The following is a 17,824-nucleotide window of genomic DNA, read 5'->3' as shown; positions in this document are numbered from 1 at the left end:
CTAACATGCCTCTTCTGAAGGGGTCCAGTCATTCATTTATATGTCTGATAACTCAACAAACATTTCTAAGGTACCTACTATCCATCATATGTTGTTATAGGTGCTGGCCATAATGAAGTTTCTAAATTCAATAATCTGGAGGAGAAAATGTAAGGTGAATAGTGGAAGCAGGGTAAAAGGGACAAGCATATCTATGGAGTTCTTTGGTCAATAAGTTCAAAACTGTACATTTCATATCCCCTAACTCATCTTTTCCCAAACTCACTGAACTAGGGGAATCCATGCTTAACATATCCCTGATACCGTCAGAAACTCGGCTTGGCAGATCATATTTTGGTAAATGTAGCAACATTACTTTCTCTTGTTCAAGACCATGAACTTTAAAATGTGTATCTGTCTGCAAACTATAACTGTGGGCAGAATTGAGTTTGTGCTAACATCTCATTGACGCATGCCTCCCTCCTTATTTTTCTCTGTGAGTTTCCTCTATTTCAGAAGTTAGGTCATGTGAATTTCAACAAAACTGGCTACAGTAAAGTAGGTAGTATTTCCTGATGTTTGTGAAACTCCTGTTTTAAAGGAAAATATAAAGTAATAATCCTGAAATGAAAAAAAACATTTATTTACATGTCCACAGTTGACGCTACAAAATAAGGAAATTCTAAACTGGACACGCATTTCCCAAAATGGACTTCTAAAATAACCTGGGTAATTTTTAAAAACATAAATTCCTGAGTCTCACTTCTTGAATTAGAATTAGGATCCCCACAGGGCATTAAATAAGGGTACCAACCATCTAGGATAATTCATACTATCAAGACCATGAACTTTAAAATGTGTATCTGTCTGCAAACTATAACTGTGGGCAGAACTGAGTTTGTGTTAACATCTCATTGAAACATGCCTCCCTACTTATTTTTCTCTGCGAGTTTCCTCTATTTCAGAAGTTAGGTCATGTGAATTTCAACAAAGCTGGCTACATTAAGGTAGGTAGTCTGGGAAACAGTAAAAACAGTGATATTAAAAACAGTAATAGTTTCTTCTACAGCACTGAATATCCCTAACAGTTAGCTCTAGCTCTTTCACTATTGTATATTAAATTTAAAGGTCATTTTAAATAATTCACTTTATTACACTACTATATATTTTACCCTAAGAAACCACCTCCCCTCTTAATTTCATTATAGTAAAATTTAAATCTAAGAAAAATAAAAGTGATTTTCATAAGAAAGAAGCAATATGAAGAAGGAGGAACATTCAGAGGCCAAGCAAAATTAAAGCATCCTGTATTCCACAGGCAAGCATTCCATATTCAAAAAAAAAAAAAAAAAGCTTTAAGAACACAAGATAAAGACAAAACAGTAATTAAAAATTAAGTGCAATTTTGACTCCTGCTCTAATCATTTTCCTAATTCAACATTTTTAGTCAGCCTGCTCAACTAAAGTCCTCTGATGCAAAATGCTCCCTGAAATACCATTTCTAAAACATTAGAAATTTAGTGATTAAGCAAATGGGAAGTGTTGAGAGCTATATATATATTTTTTTCTTTTTTGAGAGAGATAAAAGGATATGAAAGAGAAACAAGAAAATAATACAACTTAAGAAAATGTATCCAACTAACTGATCAATACAGAAAAACTGCTTTACTGGATTTAGTAATTAGTTCTCTATAATTCTTAAGTGTTTACTAACGACTCCTGTCACAAAGTCTCAAAGAGAAGAAAAGATAATTTTATTTACCAACATTAAATTAACACTCATTCAAAGGAAATTAAAAAGTGCTTGGATGAAAACAAAATGTTATGTGGCAAAGTTTTGATTATTTATTTCAATTTAACAATATTTAAAAGCTATATTAAAATATGTTATGTTCTGTTATTGGTCTGACCCGGGTCTCGCGCATTGCAGGCAGACTCTTTACCGTCTGAGCCACCAGGGAAGCCCAAAATACAGCCAAAATGAGTGGCAAGTATGATCTGCTTGGAAACGGTTTATGACATTATTCTATTCTCAGGTTAACATATAAGGAAAGGTGCCCCTAGAAGCATTTGTTTCCCTGAAATTAATTCTTCCTTTCTCGTGTTTGTCCTTCCTTTTTTGAAAGTAATTCTTCCTTTTTTCTTGTGTTTGTCCAATAACAACAAGCAAAACTTCTCTTTGATAAATGTTATTTTCTCCATTCAAAGTTAGATAATTGCCTCTAAGGCTTATGTCTCCACTAAAATTTTCTTTAAGAAAATAATTCCCAAACCTACTTAAATTTATTTTTTATAGAATAGAAAATTCAAGCTGTTCCCAAACACTTTTCTTCCTTTTTGCTAATTCTTAACCTCCTTTTGTGTTATTCTCACACCTGTGGAAATTTATACACGCTTATCATATTTCATATTTTATTTTCTTCTGCTTACCAATTATATTACATTACTTTAATTTCCTCTTACAGAGAGTATTTCATCCCAATTGATGTTTGGTTTCCCTCAAGTTCAAAACAACAGCAACTAAAAAAGCATACAAAGGAATATATTAATTTTCTCAGTGTCGGTTTCAAGTTAACTTAAAATGACGTGTATGATTCAAATAATATGATTTCTTAATGTTATGCTCTTTAGGTTATTTACATAAAATTACCTAAGAAGATTACACATTTCCTTCTAATTTATTTCCAAAAGCTTTCAAATTCATTTGTTTTCCTTTTCTCACTTAAATCTCCAGTTTTTTTCAACATTCTCCTTAGAGTTGGATAAATAACTCAGATTTGTGGTTACACGATCCTGTATTTACAAAAGTGGATTAATTCAGCTGAGCAGACAAGTTAGTACAGACCATTAAAACTGGCTATCTATTACAGATGGCCCAAAAGCACACAAAAGGATGGTCAACATCACTAATCAGTATACAGATGCAAATTAAATCTACAATGAGGTATTACCACACGCAGTTCAGAATAGTCATCATCAACAAATTTACAAACAATACATACTGGAGAGGGTATGGAGAAAAGAGAACCCTCCTCCATTGTCCATGGCAATGTAAACTGGTAAAGCCACTATGGAGAACACGGAGGTTCCTTAAGAAACTAACTACCATATACAGCAATCCTACTCCTGGACATATGTATGGAGAAAACTATAACTCAAAAATAGACATATGCTGCAGTGTTCATAGCAACACTGTTTACAGGAGCGAGGACATGGAAGCAACCTAAATGTCCACTGACAGAGGAACGGATAAAGGTGTGGTACATGAATACAGCGGAATACTACTCAGCCACAAAAAAGAACAAAACAACACCCTCTGCAGCAACATGGATGGACCTAGCTATTGCCACACTGAGTGAGGTAAGCCAGAGAAAGAAATTTCATTTGATATTACTTACTTGTGGAATCTAAAACAATGGTACAGATGAGCTTATTTACGAAACAGAAATAGTCACAGATGTAGAAAAACTTATGGTAACCAAGGGGCTTCTCTGACAAATTAGTTGGTAAAGAATCCACCTGCAATGAGGGAGACCTGGGTTAGATCCCTGGGTTGGGAAGTTCCCCTGAAGATGGGAAAGGCCACCCACTCCAGTATTCTGGCCCAGAGAATTCCATGGACTGTATAGTTCATGGGGTTGCAAAAAGTCAGACACAACTGAGCAACTTTCACAAGGGAGAAGGGGAAAGGGATAAGCTTGGAGATTGGAACTGACATATACACACTATATATACAAAATAGGTAACTAATAAGGACCTGCTGTATAGCACAGGAAACTCTACTCAATATTCTGTAATGACCTATGTGTATGTGGGGAAAAAATCCAAAAAAGAGTGGATAGATGTAAATGTGGGATTCCCTGGTGGCTCAGACGGTGAAGAATCTGCTGGCAACACAGGAAACCTGGGTTCAATCCCTGGGTTGGAAAGGCCCCCAGAGAAAGGAATGGCAACCCACTCCGGTATTCTTGCTTGGAGAATTCCATGGGTAGAGGAGCCTGGCGGGCTATAGTCCATGGGGTCGCAAAGAGTCAGACACACTGAAAACTCACACACACACATACATGATCCACTTTGCTATACAGCAGAAACTAACACAACATTGGAAATCAACTACACTACAATAAAAATTAAAATTAAACTGGCTATATGAACGTAGGGAAGAAATGTTTAATTTCGTTAAAATGTTGAAATTATTTGATACACTTAATTAACCACCAGTAATAAATAAAAAATTTTAAAAACCTAAACAAAGCATCAGTCAGTCAGTCAGTTCAGTCACTCAGTCATGTCTGACTCTTTGCGACCCCATGAATCGCAGCACGCCAGGCATCCCTGTCCATCACCAACTCCCAGAGTTCACTCAAACTCACATCCATCAAGTCGGTGATGCCATCCAGCCATCTCATCTTCTGTCGTCCCCTTCTCCTCCTGCCCCCAATCCCTCCCAGCATTAGAGTCTTTTCCAATGAGTCAACTCTTCACGTGAGATGGCAAAAGTATTGGAGTTTCAGCTTTAGCATCATTCCTTCCAAAGAACATCCAGGACTGATCTCCTTTAGAATGGACTGGCTGGATCTCCCTGCAATCCAAGGGACTCTCAAGAGTCTTTTCCAACACCACAGTTCAAAAGCATCAATTCTTCAGCACTCAGCTTTCTTCACAGCCCGTAAAAACTAGTATTAATCTCAGCTGTTATTGACCACCTATGAAATCACTATAAAGTCACTTCACCTCTTTTCCTAGGGGGTGTGTACATATGTGTGTGTGTGTGTGTGTGTGTGCGCGCGTTAGTCACTCAGTCGTATCTGACTTTTTGCGACCCCATGGATTGTAGCCCTCCAGGCTCCTCTATCGATGGAATTCTTCAGGCAAGAATACTGGAGTGGGTTGCCATTTCCTTCTCAACCCAGGGGACTGAGATCTTCAATCCAGGGGATCTTCTCAACCCAGGGATAGAATCCAGGTCTTCTGAATTACAGGTGGATTCTTTACCATCTGAGACACAAGGGAAGCCCTGTCCTAAGCTTCTTCATGGTAAAAGAAGGGATTCACAACTTCTAACATTCCTTCTATTTGTAAGTGTCCAGTTTCCTTTACATATTTAATGTAATTTCAACCCTGAGTTTTGTATCTGTTACATTGTAAACACCTCCACTTACACACAAACACACCCCAGTGACATTTCTATTAAGAAAAATTTTTAGGAAAAAAGAATGTAAAAATTTCAAAATAGCAACCAGGCATTTTTCATATATTGACTGTGGAAGAGTAACTTGCATATTCTTTCCTAAAAGTCAGTGTGACATTACCTATCAATAATTAGAATAAGGAAGCCCTTCTAACCAGTGTTTTCATTTCTAGGAATGAAGACTAAAGAATGACTTGAACATTTACATAAACATTCATGTCTAGAGATATACATTGCAACACTGGATATACAGTATGCAGTTCATACTTAGGTCCAAACCTGAATTCTTGATTTGCACTCCCAATTCTGTTCTACCCAGTCTTCCACACGAGAGTAAATGGCCCCAGTTGACCAAACCAAATATGAAGGACTCATTATCCATTCTTTCTCCACAATCAACCCACTATAAAGACCCATCTCTTTTTCAAAACAGATTGAAAATCAATCACTCCTCTCAATTTCTGCTGTTACCAACCCCACCCCAATCACCTTTATTGCTCACCTGAACTGTAGTGAAAATCTCCTGGGTGATTTCCTCACAAATACTCTTGTCCCTCAGAACAACAGACGCCAAATGATCATTTAAAAACATAAATAAGATCATGTACTCCCCTGTGTAAAACTCTCTCATGAATTCCCATTGCATTTAAAGACAAATCCAAATGACTCACGCTGTGGTCTGCCTGCCTCTCAAGTTCATCTCAGCTACTTTTTCCCTACCTTTGAGAATGCTGGCCAAAACTGACACTTCCTAAAATCTACCAAGCTGTTTCCTACTCCAAAGCCTGCGATCATTTTCTCTCCTGCCTGGAAATCATCTTTCACAACTGGCTCCTCATTATCCAGTTTTTATCACAATAGCCTTTCCTTGCCCGTGTATGTTTCCTGTGTGCACTATCACTTCATACTATTTCTCCCCTTACACACTCCCCTCAATCTTTAGTTATCATGTTTGTTGCTTTATTTTGTATTTCCTCCCACTAGTATATACAATCCAGAGGGCATAAAACTGTTTCATTGCTATTATTTCGGCATCAGGTAGAGTCCATATCAATAAATATTCATCATACCAATGGAAGAATAAGGGCAAACTGAATTTTTATTTTTATTTTCCATAGAGAAATTATTATTTAAATTATGAGTCACTTTAGAGTAAAAATTTTACAGCTCATCCAATTCCTCTACCTAATCTACTTCAACTAAAATCATGAAAAACATCAACATGAATGTGGTGAAAACCTGCATGATATACAATAATATACTAAAAGTTTATAATCTGGTTTCAAGAACCTTCTTGGCTTCATCTTTGGCCACACACTCCTTAATTTGCGGCAATTTCCCTTTGGGAAATAGAAATTATTCAAACTGGCTGCAATACAACCGGTGTATGGAAGAGAGGAAGATAAGAAGAAAGCTGAGGACAGATCAGGCTTTTGCACTTGCAGCAGGTGTTTATGTTTTAGTTCAAAGAGTTAAAGTGTTTTTTTTTGTAAACAAAGTCTGTATACTTTAATAACAGTAGGGTATCTGATCAACTGGAAAAATGAGGGCTTAAAATCAGGACAAAGAGTACCACCTAAAGGCTATTGATACAATACTGTTTTTGCTATCTCAGAATCAGTTTTGTATTTCTTGTGACAGACAAAAATTCAGCTTTTCCCTTACCATTAAGATATCAAAGATACTACACTAAATCATGCATGTCTTCTTTCTAAAACTACTCCCAGAGAAAGTATGTGCACTTGACCTAATAAAATTTTATGGAATCTTAGATAATATAGTAGAACCCAGTAACTGTTCTTTCTATAGATAACACATTCACCTTATCTCATTCATTTCAAGCTGTAGCACCTTTTTAAAACATCTTCTCTTGATCCATATACTTGCACATTCTATTTTTATTTCTAAAATGGAGTCTGCTTACTTAGAATGTGCACCCCTAAAACCACGCTGCATGATAATATATACTTTGTTATTGAAAATACTGTCCTATTTGTTGTCAGTCTACAACTTGGAAATAGATCTTGGGAAATGTTAACACTTTAACATGAATCTTCAGTACTAACACAAATATAAAATCTTAACTTTTTAAAAATAATGACTATCATGCAGCAGGCCCCAGTTCCCCTTTCTTCTTACTATAAGCATTTTTTTCATTTACCTAACCTCTGAAAGCTTCTGATTTTGTAGCTCTCTAATTTTTTTTCAATATTTGCTATTAAAAGTCTCAGGAAGGACAAAAGTGTTTAAAAAGTCTACTTTCATTTGCACATTTCTCGGGCTCTACCATAATTGGTTTTCCATTAAAAAAAGATACTTTGGAGGAAAAAAAGAAGGAATATAAAAATCAAACTTCCCTTCTGAGCCTTTAAATAATGTACTGAGCAGAGCAACATTTTAGGTAACTCATGAAGTTCTGCGTCTCTAAATCAGAGTCAAAAGTGAAGCTAGTTTCAGTACTCAGGAAAAGCCCTACTCCTGTAAGTTTCACCTCTCATTCTCAAATCAGGAGTCAACAGGTCCAGGGTGAAAAGCTATAAGCACAGCAAACAGAACTAAGAGGAAAAACTAGATCTTAAAGCCCCAGCGAAGCCACACCACCAGCAAAGCAAAACAGGTCATGTCTTTTTTTAAGGAAGACTGTGTATAATATGGGGAATGAGTATTAGAAGATTAAAACCTTGGAGATCCACTGAAGCAATGAACAATGCCCAATCTGTCTCTATAATCTCCTGCTCCACACAAATCACATCATAACACAGCAGTGAACACTGGAAGACAGCTAAGCCCTTACCCTACGTACCCATACAAGTGAGGTGCAATACAGAGCCAATACAAGCAAGAAGGGAAGAGAAACTTACCTTCAAAAAGGGACCCAAACTGGTATTTTCCACTAAAAAATTTGGGCAGTGAAAACACAAGCGCTCCCAGCCCTATCATAAAGGATGCAAACGCAAGCCATCTTGGTTTGTGTCCTCTTTCACCAATGAATGATACAAATAAAGACAGCAAACAGAAGGCAATGTCATAACTTGATGATATCAAGCCGGTCAGGGAACTCTGCAATTCATAGCGCTTCTCGATAGTGGAAATGCTAATATTTACTAGGCCATTCACCACAATACCTAAAAGAGAAAAGAGGAAATTTATGTTTACAACTTTACCATATAGAGCATGATCATTAACATGACATTACTAAAGTTTGTTCATTTCTTTTGATATTTTTAAATGTCCAATTTTAAAAATCTCAACGTTTCAAAACTAAGCAAGCCAAACATATTTCCTTTACAGATCAGTTTGCTTTTAAATTATACATTTGTGAATTTTCAGTTGTTACATAAAGTTGATGTTTATCACATACTGAATTACAGTTAACCATGTTTCTTTAAATTACAAAAGAGACTGGTAAAGTCTCATGAAGCTGATTCATTAGAGAGTTTCCAGGTATAGTATATTCCCATGGGCCTCACTTGGAAGACTACAAAATATATAGGTGATTGAGAGGTCAAATGCTAAAACTGTTCAAATCACCGAATCCTTGACTTAGTCTTATGAAAGGTGCAATTGAGTTCTTAAACCTCTATCTTCTTCTAGCACTCTTAGAGTCATTAAAGTCATCATTTAAAAGTTCCTGGGGCAAAAACAAACAAACTAAAAGTCTATTTCAATTACTAGCATTCTAAATCATAGGCAACGTGACAGAAAATAAAAAACAAACAACTTACACTTCATCTGCTCATTATAACTGTGATGAAATAATATAAGATAAACCAGAAAAAGCTGAAAATTCAAATCTGACTAACAACAAAAATGTCCAATTAGGATACTGATTATACAGAAGTTAAGCTATTACTATGCTGCTGCTGCTGCTGCTGCTAAGTCACTTCAGTCGTATCTGACTCTGTGTGACCCCAGAGACAGCAGCCCACCAGGCTCCCCCATCCCTGGGATTCTCCAGGCAAGAACACTGGAGTGGGTTGCCATTTCCTTCTCCAATGCATGAAAGTAAAAAGTGAAAGTGAAGTTGCTCAGTCATGTCCGACTCTTAGCGACCCCATGGACTGCAGCCCACCAGGCTCCTCCATCCACGGGATTTTCCAGGCAAGAGTACTAGAGTGGGGTGCCATTGCCTTCTCTGAGATACTACTGTAAAGTGAAAATAAAAACCATCTAACCAAATTACAAAGTTTCAAACTGATTATTCTTTTTACTTAAGAGGCTACCATGAATTGTTTTCAATCATTAATGAATAGAAAGAGTATATCCAAGACATTATCTCTGTAATCTCTTCAAATTTTGCTTTATCAAGACTGTAACTGGGAATATATTGCAAGAAACTTTTTACAAATTTTAAAAGTCCTAACATGATTTTTACTTTCATATCAGTTTAATAAATCTATATGCCAATTTATAGCTCTTGATGTTTTAAGATAAAATTTCTAAATAGCTAGGAATGACAGATTTATAAGGAGGTATAGCTTAGTCAGTAAAGAATCTGCCTGCATGGCTGGAGACCTGGGTTCGATTCCTGGGTCAGGAAGATCCCCTGGAGAAGGAAATGGCAATCCACTCCAGTATTCTTGCCTGGAAAATCCCATGGATAGAGGAGCCTGGCAGGCTATAGTCCATGGGGTCGCAAGAGTCAACACAACTTGGTGACTAAACCACCACCACCAAGTCTGTCTGAGAATCTGAAAAGTTCCCATCTAAAATCAACTTCCCAACACGTGCTATACTGATTAAAAATCAGTCATTAGAATTCATTGTTTTTACAGTAAAAAAAAATTCTGAGAAAGTAAATTTGTAGACCCTTACGGAAAGATAGCATTTTAAGCCTAGGATCCCAAAGTAAATTCTATACTACATAAACTGCAAGAACTTTGCTTATTTCAAAAAAGAAATTTCATGAAAGACTGCATACTATGTCCACTGTAAATGCAAGAAGCTAGGAGGTACATTAGGAAATTAAGTGCTAAGAGTGAGTGAGTGAATGAAGTCACTCAGTCATGTCCAACTCTTTTCGACCCCATGGACTGTAGCCTACAAGGCTCCTCTGTCCATGGAATTTTCCAGGCAAGAGTACTGGAGTGGGTTGCCATTTCCTTCTCCAGGGGATCTTCCCAGACCAAGGATTGAACCTGGGTCTCCCACATTGCAGGAAGACGCTTTACTGTCTGAGCCACCGGGAAAGCCAGTGCTAAGAGAAATACTGTTTATTTTTGATGAGTGGCTGGGTTAAGTAAACTCATTTGACAAGTTTTGGGTCTTTTTTCACCAATTAATCACCTATTACAATACTATATCTTGGAAACAGTCTTCCTAAGAATCAAGATTGAGAAACATGATAATGTTTTCAGTCATTCAAACTTAAGCTGAAATAAGAATTTATGGAATCATTTTCATCTCAGATTACGCTTCTGAAGTCGGAGATTTCTAGATAGGGTAACTCCAGGTTAAACTTGACACATTTCTCTAAGAATTTCAATTACATTTGATAATAATTTTAAACAATATTTTATATTAAACATAAAATATATATTCTGGAATAATATTGCAGTTTCAGAATATGTCTTAAAACATAAGATAAATTTTTTACTTGTGAAAGAGTCGGACACGGCTGAGAAACTGAACTGAATTTCTTTGAACTTTACTTTTGACCTTAAGATGCTTGGTAATCACTGATTTTGGACAACTAAGGTTAAGATGCTGAGAGAGGGCCAACTTTGGTTGGGACAAGAAAGGTGGAAAAGGAAGTAACTGGAGCACAAAACTGTCACTAGGAGAAGAGCTGCAGAGGCTTTGCAATCAACAAATATTTACTCAGCACCTAACCTGTGCAAGCGATACTGAGTTGCTTTAAGACAGTGGGGCAGGAATAGAACAGGTAGAATATATTTTGATTCAGTCTTCTGTTAATCTTAAAAAAGAGCTATTTCAAACCCAATTTTTTTTTCCTATTACATTTCTTTCCATCAGTACTTAATTGCCTCTTTACAAAAGTTTTAAACTGTGACCCCCTCCCCCAAAAAAATCTATATACTATCAAATTCCAGCTAACTTATAGCATGTCCTTGAAGATGTTCCATCTCAATGCTCCCTGTCCTTAATTTGTCACCCTAGCATAAGTTCCATTTCTTTCATTCTCTGCATGCTTTCCTTCATGAGAATCACTGTCCCTCTGCCTATCTACCCCTCCAATCGAGACTTAGATTGCAACTTCCTGAGGGTATAAACCTGGGCTTTTATCAGTAACTCCTGCTGCTGCTGCTGCTGCTGCTAAGTCACTTCAGTCCTGTTCGGCTCTGTGCAAACCCACAGACGCCAGCCCACCACGCTCCACCGTCCCTGGATTCTCCAGGCAAGAGTACTGGAGTGCGTTGCCATTTCCTTCTCCAATGCATGAAAGTGAAAAGTGAAAGTGAAGTTGCTCAGTCATGTCCGACTCTTAGCAACCCCATGGACTGCAGCCCACCAGGCTCCTCCAGCCATGGGATTCTCCAGGCAAGAGTACTGGAGTGGGTTGCCAGCGCCTTCTCCATCAGTAACTCCTAAGAGAATCTAAGAGAGATCCGTGAACAGATACAGGGTTTGAAGTGCCTTAACAGTTCCCTTGTGGCTTGTGGCTCAGCTGGTAAAGACTCTGCCAGCAATGCGGGAGACCTGGGTTCAATTCCTGGGTTGGGAAGATCCCCTGGAGAGGGGAAAGGCTACCCACTTCAGTATTCTGACATGGAGAATTCCACAGACTTCGACTTCTCAGTCCATGGGGGTCGCAAAGACCGAGTGACTTTCACTTCACTTACAGGACTTCCCTGATGGCTCTGACGGTAAAGCGTCTCTCTACAATGCGGGAGACCAGGGTTCGATCCCTGGGTCGGGAACATCTGCTGAAGACGGAAATGGCAATCCTCTCCAGTACTATTGCCTGGGAAAATCACATGGACAGAGGAGCCTGGTAGGTTACAGTCAATGGGGTCGCAAAGAGTTGGACACAACTGAGCGACTTCACTTACACTTACCAGTTAATAACGCCTGAAGCCTCTGCAGATTTATATTCCCTGGACTCACGAGAACATCCAATGCTCTCCAATTACACTCACAAAAACTTGAATGTGTAGATCTGACCAATCGTATGTATGTCCAAAAAGTTTCTCCTTGGCAAATCGTCCTACCTTCAGCTGCGCATTTATCCACTCTCTTCCAGAAGCGATGTAAAGACAAATCCCTTTAATACTTCTCTTTTTCTTTTTTTTTTTTAGCAAAATGCATGCTTTTGTAAAGCAGAGGCGCTCCCCCACCCCACCCCACCTCGAGCACCCAGTTCCCGAAGGAGGGCTCCCCTCATTTCCACCTTCTCTGCAGGAAACTGCTAGGCTGGAGGTAGAACACTTAGAAGAGAAAGAGCTTGCCTGGCAAGTTTTCAATGTTTCGCTATAAGAAAAGCTAAAAATGCAGAAGCGTGAACCTGGTTGGGTGGCGTCTGTGCGAGCGCTAGCGAGTCCCGAGCCCGGGACCACCCCTCTCGGGGGCGCAGACCCCGTCACCCCCGGGGCTGGCGGCGCACCTGCCGCCCCCACTCTCCTCCCCGGCGCCCCTCGACGCCCCTCGACGGCCCCCCGCTCGCCCACCGCCCGCCGGAGCCGGCGCCCGTCCTCACCTTGCGTGAGGGCCAGGAGGCAGTAGTGAAACAGAAAGCCCCGGGGCGTGTTGCAGCGCTGGAGAGCCCGGGGTTGGAAGCTGCCCCAGCCGCAGGGCCCCTCCTCATACTCGGACAGCGAGCCGGGCCCAGAGGCGCCGGGAACCCCCGAGGGCTGAGGCGGCTCGGGGCGCTCCGGGGGCTCCTGAGGCGCGGGCGGCGGCGGCGAGCCCGCGGCCGGGGTGGGCAGGACGGAGATCTCGATGGAAGGCGACGACGCACAGACGCGGCGCGGGGTGTCTGGGCTGGAGGCGACGAAAGCCGGGTTCTCGATGCCTTTGAGGCTCTTCATGATCCGGGCGCGTCCTCCCGACTCCCCGGGACTGCCGGAGCCGCAAAATAATAATAATAATCAAAATAAATAAAACATACACCCAGGTTCCGCTGGGGCTCCTCCTCCGGGCAGGTGGCAGCGCCCCCGCGCGGGGCGAGTCCCCGCCTCGCCGGCGTCCCTCTCAGGGGGTCTGTCTCCGCCGCCGCCGCCGCTGCCGTCGTCGCCGGGAGCCTCCTCAGCGAGCTGCCGGCCGTCGGCCTCGCCCACCTGTGGCCGCCCGCGCGGAGGGAGTCCCCGCCTCCCGGGCGTCCCCTCAGGGGCTCCCCGGCGTCGTCACCCGGAGCGGCGGTGCGGTCGGGCCTCGGCCTCGCCCGCCTGTGGCCGCCCGCGCGGGGCAAGTCCCCGCCCCGCCGGCGTCCCCCTCAGGGCCTCTCTCGTCGCGCGGCCCGTCAGCCTCCTAGGAGCCTGAGAGGGGGGCCCCCGGGTCCCCCCGCGCCCCTTCCCGGGGGCTGGGAACCAACAGGACGTTGTGGGAGTCGTCTGGCCGCTGACGGGAAGGCTGTGAACACACCTGCTTCAGGAGATAATTCCAGAAACTCTCCAGCGGCCTTCTTTCCTTGAACCAGTCGCTCAGTCGTGTCCCCTTCTTTGCGACTGTATGGCCCACCAGGTCCCTCCGTCCATGGAATTTTCCAGGCAAGACTACGGGAGTGAGTCGCCATTCTCCAGGAGATCTTCCCCACCCAGGGATCGAACCCGGGTCTTCCGGCTTGCGGGCAGACGCTTTACCGGCTGAGCCACCCGGGAAATCTTCCCTTGCCGCTTAGCGAATCAGGCTTCGGTCTGGACTCCCAAGGATCTGAGCCGCCACAGGCACAGTATTTTGGATTCCGTGAGCATCGTGCTAAAAGACTCTGTACCTGTCAGCCTCCCTAGAAACGAAAATACCTACCAGCCCTCACCACTACAGCCATTGGCATGATAACCACCTTTTTTGTAGTTTTCACTTCCCCCAAAGTGAAGGAATACAAATTAGAAAACTTTAAAGCCATGTATCTATATAACATTCTTTCTGCTGTACATTGCATACCTTCAGATGAACAATGCTGATAGCAGTGTAAATAATTTCTATCTGTGGAATAAATAAGAATAACACCTTGAACAACCGAACACCATTATGCTAATTGTAGTTAGAATTCATTCAATTGTCCTTTCATTCATTCAACAAAACACATTTCTTTTCCAGACTGCAAACACTGTTTTAAGCCCCAGGGGTGAAAAAGTGCACAAAAACGGACAAACACCCCTAGGCCTACTGTGCTTACATTCTGATGGAAGACAGACAATAAGTGATAAATATGCAGTGCGTGTGTTCTCAGACACGTGTGACTGTGACCCTGTGGACTGTGGGATGATTTTCCTCGACAAGAATATTGAAGTGGGTTGCCATTTCCTGGGCCAGGGGATTTTCCTGGCTCAAGGATGGAACCTGCAGTCCCTGTTTCCTGCACAGCAAGTGGGTTCTTTACAACTGAGCCCACCTGGGAAACCCCTGCATATGTAGTGCCTGCAGGCGGGCTCTGAGATCCTCTGGACTTTAGCCCACCAGTCTCTGTCCATGGACTTTTCCAGACAAGAAAAATGGAGTACCTCTACAAATGCTGTGGAGAAAAGTAGAGCAAGGACAGGCTGGGAAGGGTGTTTTCGGGGAAGGGGGAGAATTTGATGCAATTTTTAATAGGGTGGACAGGAAAGGCCTCAGGTTTTTAAGCAAAAACCTGAAGAAAGTAAAGGAGGGAGTCTGGTATGTTGGGGAAGTAGAGTGGGCTCAAATGAGGTGATTGGAGAGCACTGGAAGTTCACGGCAGGGGTGTAAAGAGGGCACAGGCAGGGTGGGAGAGAAGTGGCAGGGGCCAGACCCTGTAGGCCATTATAAGGACTTTGGCTTTATTGTGATTAAACAGGAAGGTTTGGAGCTGAGGCATGACACGATCATGGTATGATTAGGTTTTCAAAGAACCCATTCACTCTCCCCTTCCGAAGGTAAACTAATGCATCTGAAAGTAATGTATTTTAAACAAAGACATTATGATCTTGGAATGTTTATCTTTCCCTAAATGAAATGTTTATTCCAAAAAGGAACATAATAAAACCCACAAATGCTGTCTATTTGCTGCGTAATCAGCTGTTAGGCTTCATAAGACTGCAGACTGTTAAGGAACCAACTTCTTTAGATCTGACCATTGGTTATGCTGTGCTGTGCTGTGCTTAGTCACTCAGTCGTGTCCGACTCTTCAAGACCCCATGGACTGCAGCCCGCCAGGCTTCTCTGTCCATGGCGATTCTCCAGGCAAGAATACTGGAGAGGGTAGCCTATTCCTTCTCCAGGGTATCTTCCCAACCCAGGAATCAAATTGGGGTCTCCTGAGTGGCAGGTGGATTCTTTACCATTTGAGTACCAGGGAAGCCCCAATTATTGGTTATAAAAATTGTCAAACAATATGTCTGAACTACATTTAGCAAAGTTAATAGAGTCTCAGATATTACTGGATACTGTATTGCTGTCATTGTTGTTCAGTCTCTCAATCATGTCAGACTCTCTGTGACCCCATGGACTGCAGCACGCCAGGCTCCCCTGTCCTTCACTATCTCCCTGAGTTGGCTCAGATTCACGTCAGTTGAGTCGGTGATGCTGTCTAACCATCTTATTCTCTGCCATCTGCTTCTCCTTTCTCTGCCACCACCCCCTGTTCAATCTTTCCCAGCATCAGGGTCTTTTCCAATGAGTCTTTTCCTCTACACTGCTATATGATATCATTTTCAGTGCATTAGTACTATTATTCATTTGTAAGGGCCCTTTTATCGAAAGTTGAATTGGAGTACTTCACTACATATTAATTAATCATGCTATCAAGTTCTGGGCTTCCCCTGTGGCTCAGCTGGTAAAGAATCTGCCCGTAATGTGGGAGATATGGGTTCGATCCCTGGGTTGGTAAGTTCAGTTCAGTTCAGTTCAGTCGCTCAGTCGTGTCCGACTCTGCCACCCCATGAATCGCAGCACGCCAGGCCTCCCTGTCCATCACCAACTCCCGGAGTTCACTCAGACTCATGTCCATCGAGTCCGTGATGCCATCTAGCCATCCCATCCTCGGTCGTCCCCTTCTCCTCCTGCCCCCAATCCCTCCCAGCATCAGAGTCTTCTCCAATGAGTCAACTCTTCGCATGAGGTGGCCAAAGGACTGGAGTTTCAGCTTTAGCATCATTCCTTCCAAAGAAATCCCAGGGTTGATCTTCAGAATGGACTGGTTGGATCTCCTTGCAGTCCAAGGGACTCTCAAGAGTCTTCTCCAACACCACAGTTCAAAAGCATCAATTCTTCGGTGCTCAGCCTTCTTCACCGTCCAACTCTCACATCCATACATGACCACTGGAAAAACCATAGCCTTGACTAGACGGACCTTAGTCAGCAAAGTAATGTCTCTGCTTTTGAATATACAAAAAAGATCCCCTGGAAAGGGGAAAGGCTACCCATTCCAGTATTCTGACCTGGAAAATTCCACGGACTGTATAGTCCATGGGGTTGCAAAGAGTCGGACATGATTGAGAGACTGAACAACAGCAATACCAGCAGTACAGTATCCAGTAATATCTGAGACCTCTACTAACTTTGCTAAATGTAGTTCAGACATATTGTTTGAGAATTTTTATAACCAATTCTAGAGACAGTTTTCAAGTCTTCCTATCCTCATTTAGGCTAATTGCCTGCCCAAGAAGCTACTTCTAGATTCAGTACTAATGCCGCTCAAACAGCAATAATTCAGTAGTGCATGCATGCTGCCGAATTGGTTATAAAAAGGTTAGTGCATGCTAACCATAAAAAGCACATGCTTTTTATAACCAATTCTAGAGACAGTTTTCAAGTCTTCCTATCCTCATTTAGGCTAATTGCCTGCCCAAGAAGCTACATCTAGATTCAGTGCTGCTGCTGCTGCTGCTAAGTCACTTCAATCATGTCCGACTCTGTGCGACCCCATAGACGGCAGCCCACCAGGCTCCCCCATCCCTGAGATTCTCCAGGCAAGAACACTGGAGTGGGTTGCCATTTCCTTCTCCAATGCATGAAAGTGAAAAGTGAAAGGGAAGTCACTACAGTCCATGGGGTCATAAAGAGTTCAACACAACTGAAGCAACTGAGCACAAACACACGTACATTGTGTTTTTTATCCCCTCACAGTCAAAAAAAGTCTACCCTGGCCTAAAACCTAAGGAAAGAGTAGAAGTAAAAACTAGCATTTTTTAAATGTCCCATCATTTAAACCTTATAACAGTAGTATCTACTAGCATCTTCGTTCTACATATTAAAGAAACTACACTCCAGAAAGGATTAGCAACTCTTCCAAAGTCATATAACTAATAAATAGTCAACCACTTATTAAGGATTTGAATGTACTTCTTTCAGTTAGATCTCTTCTCTGACCTCTGCATTTTCTCTCTTGTAATGGCTATAGCCTGTATTTGTGGTTACAACTATTGCATAGCAATTCTGAGAGATCCAAACTCATATTTACTTCATATTGATGAGGTCTAGAAGACTAATGCTGCTCTGAATTCCCCATATTTTGCAAATATTCAAATTAGAATTGAGTTTCGACAAAAATAAGTGGTGTTTAAATGTATAAATAAA

General features: G+C 41.6%; 1 protein-coding gene across 1 annotated transcript in view; it reads right to left on the bottom strand.

Annotated features, from left to right (window-relative positions):
- Positions 1 to 13,493, bottom strand: part of SLCO4C1 (solute carrier organic anion transporter family member 4C1) — a 90,417-nt gene extending 76,924 nt beyond the window's left edge. The window contains exons 1-2 of the mRNA XM_018050007.1: positions 12,828 to 13,493; positions 8,032 to 8,295 (exon numbers count right to left, since the gene is read on the bottom strand). Of these exons, the coding sequence (XP_017905496.1) occupies positions 8,032 to 8,295; positions 12,828 to 13,158 (595 nt within the window). The 5' untranslated portion in view covers positions 13,159 to 13,493. The remainder of the gene's footprint in view (positions 1 to 8,031; positions 8,296 to 12,827) is intronic.

Source organism: Capra hircus, chromosome 7 (genome assembly GCF_001704415.2).
Source record: "Capra hircus breed San Clemente chromosome 7, ASM170441v1, whole genome shotgun sequence".
Classification (NCBI taxonomy): Eukaryota; Metazoa; Chordata; class Mammalia; order Artiodactyla; family Bovidae; genus Capra; species Capra hircus.
Note: the sequence above shows the minus strand (reverse complement) of the source record. Positions and strands in the feature narration are given on the sequence as shown.